At 31.9% G+C, this 8,615-nt stretch overlaps 1 protein-coding gene across 1 annotated transcript; it reads left to right on the top strand.

Annotated features, from left to right (window-relative positions):
- Positions 1-200: 200 nt before the first annotated feature.
- LOC112012263 (uncharacterized) lies at positions 201-3,368 on the top strand. Its single transcript, XM_024044646.2, has 4 exons — positions 201-650; positions 1,921-2,010; positions 2,099-2,195; positions 2,936-3,368. Exons 1-4 carry the CDS (start codon positions 416-418, stop codon positions 3,072-3,074), a joined length of 561 nt encoding a protein of 186 aa, XP_023900414.1. The 5' UTR covers positions 201-415; the 3' UTR covers positions 3,075-3,368.
- Positions 3,369-8,615: the final 5,247 nt, after the last annotated feature.

The raw sequence follows: 8,615 nt of genomic DNA, 5'->3' as shown, positions 1-8,615 counted from the left end.
TTGCACTTGAAACTTTAGTGAGTTTGTTATTTTGTGGATTGTGGCCTGATTGGATAAAGCCCTCAGACCAAAAAAGCTCCAACAAAAAAGATGCAAAAAAGCACAAGGTTCAACTTCAACATATCTTTTTGCTTGATTGCTTGTCTTTGAAACACGTACAACTCTTTACTGTTTTATATCTATAAAGTTCCTACCTCCATACATTGACATGTTTTATTTTTTATAATAACTTCGACCTTCAGTCTTAGACACTCTTGACCATTCAAATGCAAATCGTAACAAAACATGTAACCAATAAACTCATGCCACGTAGAAAACATTCTTACAGCATCTCCAACCGATTGTTATCCACTGTTAGTTTCTGCAAATTCTATCTCCCTCCCTCTCTTTCAGCAAGAGGGTGAGAGAGAGAACTATGGTTTCCTCTTCATTCTCTCCTCTCTCTCAATTTTCATTAACCAGCTTCAATGTCAGTGAGAAGCCCACTAACCATAAATTTAACAAAATCCCAATTGGGTGCACTTCGAAACTCACAAGTTCCTCTCGTTCTTCTTGGTCTTCTTCTTCAACTTCTTTACCATCTTGCCAAATTTTTCACAAGTCTCTTCCCTTGGCTGCTTCAGTTGTTCTTCTTCTCTGGTCAAATCCAGGTAATCAGATACACCACCTAACTTTCATTAGCTCTATTTCATGTCACTTTCTAACATAAATATATCCTATAATATAACATTGTTTTATATTATGTATGCACTAGAAACGTAAAGCTTGATAGCCTGTATTAATATTTTTAACAAAACTAAGGTATAGTTGCTTAGATGTTGTACATTAGGTTTCTCATTTAAATTCAAACACATGGTTGTACTGATCAATGAAGCACAAACAATATTATTTTTTTCGAGAATAATTTTATTCCATGCAGCTATGCATTTGAATTTATTTGAGGACATAATTTACTTAATCTAAGTTTTACCCTAATATTTAATATCGATATCATTTACATGAACAATTTAGTTTACTAAGCAGTTTGTCCAGTGGATTGGAGGCTAAAGGAAAATGCTGCAAATTCTATTTTGAAAAATGAATAGGGTTCTCTGTTGTAAATGGTGTATATTGTATGATATATCCCTTTCTGTTGTTAGACAGAAGCTTGGTTAAATGGTTTGTTAGTTTTTTGAGCTTGTGTGGCCTGTAGGTTGGGTAGTTCTGATTATTGCGTGTTGGTTGCTGTAGCCTAAATGATACCAAATTGCTCTAGTGGTTTTATTTTTGTAGTTATGTTGATTGATTCTAAGCAATGCTAGAGACACCAAAAAAGTTCACAACCTATAATATCACTTTCACATGGGCTCATTACAAATCTCACTTATGCACCAATCACAACAGGCCATATTAATAGTTGTGAAAAATGTTGTGAAACATTTTGTATCACTAGATTTATGCTCTTTGTTTGGTTAGGTGTCTAGTTGCTGTTACAGTGCGCTGTGGGTAGCAGCTATGATGCTGCTTGATTGAGTTGTATTGTAAATTTCTTCTTAACAATATTTCTAATCTCCAAAAGAGAGAGAAAAAAAAAAGTTGGAAAGTTTACTAAGCAGTGGAGAAATTCAACTAGTTCACTAATCAGATTCCACAGTAGTCTGCCAGACTACACAGTTAGAGCTATATGCAAGTCAAGTAAGTACTAATAGTAAACTTTTGCCAGTTGAGCTTACGTGGTTGAATATCCTCTCTAGGCATGCATTCTAATGGAAATTATTCATGCTATGTTGTTCTATATTTTGGTTTGTTGTTTGCCCATATGTGGGGACATACATTAAAAGGCTAAGAAAAAACTAAGACTTTGGATATTTTTGACTTAAATTTGATTAAAAAAATGCAAATCCATAATAGAACTGATTGTTTGTGCTTTGAATTCTGCAGCAAAAGCTGGATTTCTGTCAGGATTCCCTGGAATAGAATCAGTTCCTGGACCAAAGTTGCCTGAAATTGAATTTCTCAATCGCTTCAACGGTTAGATACTCACTAATGATTATCATTATGCTAACACTCAGTTCAAGCTTAATATGTCAAATGGCTTCATACTGGCATTCTTTTACAGAAGAAAACCAGAAGAGGTATGCAGAACTTGACGACAAATTCAAATCATCTCCTCTGCTCAAGGAATACCTTGAGAAAACCAAGTTGAACAAAGAAAAGTAAGTTTCTGGTCAATTACCAATTTTAGCATTAAACTGAGTGTCAAACTTCTGACTTATTGAAGTTAATTACCTAAGAAAAATGAATATTTAGTTAAAGGAGCTAGAATTAGATTTGATTTCAGTTTCTGAGTTATGCATATAAAGGACTTACTCCTGGCTCCAGCTACCTTAGGGAAAGTAAGACTTTCCAACTGATTAATAGTGATCTATGCGCATCTCTTGCACATAAAAGATGCTAATTTTCTTGCCATTGAATTTTAGCTCAAATGGTATTTTCTGCCAGAATAGATGGGCAGCGAGATCGTGAGTTCAAGGGCTATATAAGTAACTTACTGATTGAAAAAAATGCTGAGTACTTATTCCTGAAATTGGAGTTATCTTATTGCAGTCCAAATTTATAAGTACTCTGTCATGCCCTTACTCATAATTGGAATGATATTGTTCTCATTGGGAATGACACAGCCTCATCGCTCAAGCTTTTAAAAGGCTTCATACCAATTAATGTGCAAGGCATTTCATTTTGAGGACAATATCATGCTTTGTATGGAATCACATGGACCCTAATTGGTATGAGGCCTTTTAAAACCTTGAGGGATGAGGCCATGTGTCACTTTCAAAGAGACAATATCATGCCAATAATAAGTTGGGGCGAGAGATACTCATTGAGTTGGATGTCTCCTGTTTTATTAGGTTTGAAAACTTTGATTGTAATGGACTCATATTTAGGAAATTTTCAGGAATCGCCAAGAAACTCAGGACAAGTACTGTTTACGTGGAGCAGAATGGGGTGTTGGAGATTGTTCAGCAGAGGGAATGTCAGCTGAGGATAAAGAGAAGTTCATTGCGGCTTTGAAGCAGAAGGCTGGAGTGAAATAAAAGGAGCTTTAGATAATGGTTTCTTGGCTTAGCATCATGGGTAAATCTACCATGTAAGATCACATTTTGGAACAGTTTCTTTCAACAGGATAGCATTTGTAACCTTTCTTCTTCCTTTTATTGTTTTGAATGTAATATGAATTAGCCAGGCATAGGCTGTAAGCCTGTAACAAGGTGTTCAGTAGGTATTCCAGTAATCAATTGGTATATTAAATTGATTCTTAGGTTGGTTTCGACAATAATTATAACTAGTCGCAGACCCACGCGATGCGTGGGAATATATATTTTGTAATATGATACAATTCATAATTTATTCTCTAAAATTTATTGAAGATAGTTTTTTCCTAAAAATTTGAACTATTTCTAAAATTATTTTCCAACTCTCTATCTCTACAAATATATCATTATATTATTTTGGTTTTATATTTTATTTTATTTTATTTTTTTAATTTTATAGATATAATATTTGAAAACCAATAATGGAGGGACATGCCAACACAACATTAGATTTCTATTTTTCTTCCCATGATGAGATTGTATTATATTTTAATTCTTCTAAATTTTGAGGTGCAACCTTCGTACCAGTTGCTAAATCCTTCATTCCCAAAAGTGATATCTAGTTAGTTGCCAACAAAAAAGAATAAGACCGCAAAAAAAAAAAAAGGAAAGTGAAGTTTTATAGGTTAGAGTCATCACGTACAAAAACTTATTTACAATAAGGTATATAAATAAAATACATATTAAACAAACCTTACTTCAGCAAAATGATCAAATTTAATAGATCCTCACTTATATCAATTTCCATCAAAGACCACCAAATTGTCAAATAGTAATATGCCATTGATTCCACCCATGTCTACTACAGACATTTATCAATGTGTCCCTATACAAATCACTCAATTATTATTGTTTTGAATTCCCACAGAAAATCAAAATAGAGCGTATACGAATTGTAAACTTGCTAACTCGGCCAATTGTTCTTACCTCAGAGAAGATGTCTATTAACATTCCAAGTTATGAATTTCAAATGGCTACAGGAAGTTATCAGATTGTATCAGTTGCTATGCCCAAAAATAACAATTGCTTCTGCCTTCATTGGAACACATCAACTATATCATATTGTGTTTAATAAGGAAAAAAATAGTAAAATCCAAAAGAAATAGTATTGTTAAGATTTGTCTAAAACTCATGTACATAGTATTCTAGATATTCAAAAAAAGAAAATCAAGTTGTTGAAAAAATAGCATAATTCAAAATCTAAAACTAAAAATCCAATTATTGTTCATGTACATAGTATTAAAGATAGGTATTCAAAAATCAAGAACCAATTAATTTTTCTATCCTCACAACAGTTAGCATAAAGCTAGGTACTAATGGAATTTAAAATAATTCAATTCTTTGAATTTCCTCACTCCTAAAATACCAAAAAATTTCTCATAAGCTAAATAATCCCCAAAATTATTCGTCAACCAAATAAGCCAACTTAGGTCCCAAACACAAAAATTCTAGCCACAATACAACAATCTACTTAAGCTAATGTACTTTGAAGAATTAGTGTTTCCTTTAAAATATTAAGATAAAAAAATTTAAACTATGACATCCCAAGTTCCATACACAAAAAAATAAAAATAAAAATAAAAAATAAATAAGATTCAAACTTTACTCTCTTTTCTTTTCCATTTTCCCACAATTTCTGGGACACCAAATAGTCAAATTAAACAATAAAAAACAAATTATTAGTATAAGGAAATGAAATCTAATATAGCTGTGTATTGAACCATAAAAAGCAAATTATCAAGCACCACCCAAGAAAAGCAACAATTTTATTCCTCTTTCCTTCAAAATATTCTAAGAAAAGAATGGTTACCAATTGATTAGTATGACCTTTAATAGATTAAAAAGCCTCCAATGATTGCGAGTCTTGATCTTTGACATCTGTCGAGGAATTAACAAACAAAACAAAGATAAAAATGAAATTTAGTTTAGCATATAAGACGATGGGAAAAAGAGAACAATAACAATTTCTCTTTGATGAAAATGAATAACGCTCTTACTATAAAACAAAGACCAAAATAAAAACATCACATTGAACAAACATATTGAGAGTAACATTCCTACATTCTAGAGAATGGCAACCATAAAACAATTTATAACAAACATGATCAAAATTGAAAACTCAATCTCATTCATAATGAAAACTCAAAATTGAACTACGTTTTTTTTTCCTAATAATGAGATGGGAATTAAAAAAGAAAAAAAAAATAATACAAGTAGCAGAACTCATTTTCAGTTTATACCCTTTGGACTTGGGCTACCAATGTTCACCTCTCATCTGCTTTAGTTTCGTTTGCAAGCTCTAGAGTCATTATCTATCTCTTGCGCTCACTTGATTGGGTTTTGGTAGACAAACTTGAGCCATGACCAAAAGAACGGAAAAAACACTCAAGAAACTATCGCATTGAAGGCCATACCGATCAATTTGTAAATAGAGAACAATTGAAAATTTATAGAAAAAAAATGAGAGGTGAGGAGGTGAGGAGATTGCAATCTATCGGTGACTATAAAAATTCCATATAATAGCGGCATCTCAAGAGTCTGGGTTAATGGAAAGACAAATGATAGATGTGGAGATAAAGTATTAGTGACTATAAGAATTCCATATAATAGCGGCATTTCAAGAGTCTGGGTTAATGGAGAGACACATGGTAGATATGGAGAGACACACGGTAGATATGGAGATAAAGTATTGGCGACTATAAGAATTCCATATAATAGCAACATCTCAAGAGTATGGGTTATGGGTTAATGGAGAGACACGCGATAAATATGGAGATAAAGTAATACTTGAATTTAAAAAGAGACTCAATAAATGGCAATCGATAAAACAAAAAAAAAAAAAAAAATAAATGATGACATGGTGCTGACGTGGCTTCACTGGAGTGTAGCAACATTAAACGCTACGCTTCAGCTTTTAGTAATATATAGACTAGGTTATAAATGAACCAAACTATTTATGAATAGCTCAAGCTCAACTCAACAAAAGGTTTGTTTATATCCGTTTATTTAGTAAACAAGTCAAACTCAAGCCCAAGTTTAGGTTCAACTACTGAACTAGCCAAGCTCAAACATGATAATATATTTGTGAACAAGCTCATGAATTTGAGGCTTGCTTAACTATATACAATATTATAATTTTATATATATACTTATCTAAAAAATTACTTATATTGACTTGAGGATTGTATAAGTTTGTAAATACGTTTATATGATATCAAATTATTATTTGTAGTTTATTTATAATATATACAATCTCTTCGTAGTAAAAATTCATAAATTTACGAAGGGTTAAAAAATTTTAGTCATGATTTTACTATATATATGATGTAGAACAAAGTCAAGCACATGCTTTCTTAGAGTAGCAAGGGCGCTAGAAGTTACAATGTAAGATCAAAGGGGGTGCTATTAGAGGCCATCGGGCCGAAAGTGTTGGAATTGCATGAAATTTGGCAAGTTGAAGGGAAATAGCATTCTAATCCAAACTCATGTCAATTGTCATGAGCATCGCCTAAATTTAGGCAAATTCCTTTGTTAAGGCCTTGAAAACAGTGTTTTTGCTATTTATTGTAATATTTGTTTTTCTTTAATAAATTTTAGTTTAAAAGTCAGAATAAGGCCCTATCTATTTTGAAACGTCTCTTAGAGACAGTATTTTCAATTTCCGCAATCATCTCAATTTTTCTATTTTTGGCAAAAATCACTATTTTGCCACCTAATTACGTGATTAGCGCGAATTAAGGTTTCTGGGCGTTTCCCTAGCCGCCCTAGGGTTTCTTTTACTATTTAAACATATTGTAGCCTTCAAGGTAATTCAATTTTCAGATTTATAAACTACAGACTTTGTCTATTTCTCTCTGGTAGATTCTAGGACCTATCACATTGTGGATTCAAGGGACCCTCATGGATTCGAAGTTTTCATTCAGAAGCTAACGTGTTTAGTTTCTTTTTCCAGTCCAAAAGCAACGTGTTTGCTTTCTTGTAACTTCCATAACATCAATATAGGAAAAAAAAAAGTTATGCAAGTAACTTGTGAACAAGCACGAGCATGTTTGACAATAAAATGAATCAAGATTGAATGTGTAATCTTGTTAGGGATGAGTTCGAGCTCGACTCATATGCGAAATAAAATTAAATGAACAAACTTGAATTTTTAATACTCGGCTCAACTTAATTTGTTCACAGGCCTAAAGTGTAACCTATGTGGCTAAACATGTTGTCTCGAGGCAAGCTTTGTTCAAGGCCTCATTTGGGTATAAAATTCTTTTTGAAGGTTGGATTTCATAATGGTTTGGATTTCATAATGGTTTAGATAGGCTGATTAATTATCAATGTAAGAAAATAAGTAGAACTATTTTAGAGTATACTTGTAATTTGAAAAATGAGAAAAATTAGAAGAAAAAAAAAAGATTTTAAAAAGCTGTACGTAAAAGCTAAAAAACAAAAACAAAAACAAAAACAAAAAAAAAAAAGCTTATAAACACACACGAAATTTTCCAAAAAGCCATATTCTGAATCTTTTAGGAGCTAGTAGGCTAGGAAAAGAGGATTGACATAGGGACATAGGAAGGAGAGAGAAAAAGAGATCATTTTCCCCATGGTTTTAAAACAAACTGAATCATAATCCAATTTAGTTTTCTTTAATAATCGGAAATTCTAAAAAAAGCAACAAAAGTTGGAAATTGCCATTTCAACGATGAAAACCAGGAACCAAAATGATTCAATCGGTTCTAAAATGGTTGAGTAAGGATGTCAAAACATGGTCGTTTTTGTAAAAAACTAAGGTTATGTTTAGTAATAATTTTTGTTTTTTGTTTTCTAAAACTTGTTTTGAGAATAGAAAGAAAAAAAAATTAATGTATTTTCAAAATCAAAAACATGTTTGACTAGTTGGAAAAAAAAAAAAACTGAAAAAGTACTTTTAAAAATAGAAAACTTTTTTTTTCCTATTCATTTTGAGTTATCAAACAAGTTTTCTAGTCTTAAAAATAGAAAACTATTTTTGAAAATAGAAAATAGGAAAAAAAATCAATTACCAAATACACCCTAAGTCGCCTCGAATAGAGAAAAACCCATTAATTCTTCCTTTACTTGTAGTAAAAGACAACAAGTAAAGGACAATGGACAATTAAAAAAGAAAAGAAAAAAAAAAAGATACAAATGTGCAAAATTGAGAGAGAGAGATTGGTAAGGTAATTTGATGACAATTTCTCAACTCCAATTTGATGTACAACATTTGTACATTCTCAACTCAAATCAATTTTTGCCCGTGATCTTGACAAAGAATTAGAATGATATCAGCTCACATGCAACTAATAATTGCGCAAAGAAAGCTCTGTTAATTTATGTTGTGCGCGTATTGGGTGAATTAAACCTGTTTACACAAGGTTAAAGAAGAGAGAGAGAAGATAATATGACACAAGGAATTTACGTAGTTCGGCAATATGCCTATGTCCACGGGAGGCGACGGAATAAATTTTCACTATA

The sequence above is a fragment of the Quercus suber genome, unplaced genomic scaffold (genome assembly GCF_002906115.3).
Source record: "Quercus suber isolate HL8 unplaced genomic scaffold, Cork oak 2.0 scaffold_109, whole genome shotgun sequence".
Taxonomy (NCBI): Eukaryota; Viridiplantae; Streptophyta; class Magnoliopsida; order Fagales; family Fagaceae; genus Quercus; species Quercus suber.
Note: the sequence above shows the minus strand (reverse complement) of the source record. Positions and strands in the feature narration are given on the sequence as shown.

What these genes read in the sequence shown, in the direction of transcription:
- LOC112012263 (XM_024044646.2), top strand. Translation starts at nt 416, where the DNA reads ATGGTTTCCTCTTCATTCTCTCCTCTCTCTCAATTTTCATTAACCAGC. An exon ending in TCTTCTCTGGTCAAATCCAG is followed by an intron (nt 651 to 1,920) that starts GTAATCAGATAC and finishes TGAATTCTGCAG; the next exon opens with CAAAAGCTGGATTTCTGTCA. An exon ending in ACCAAGTTGAACAAAGAAAA is followed by an intron (nt 2,196 to 2,935) that starts GTAAGTTTCTGG and finishes GGAAATTTTCAG; the next exon opens with GAATCGCCAAGAAACTCAGG.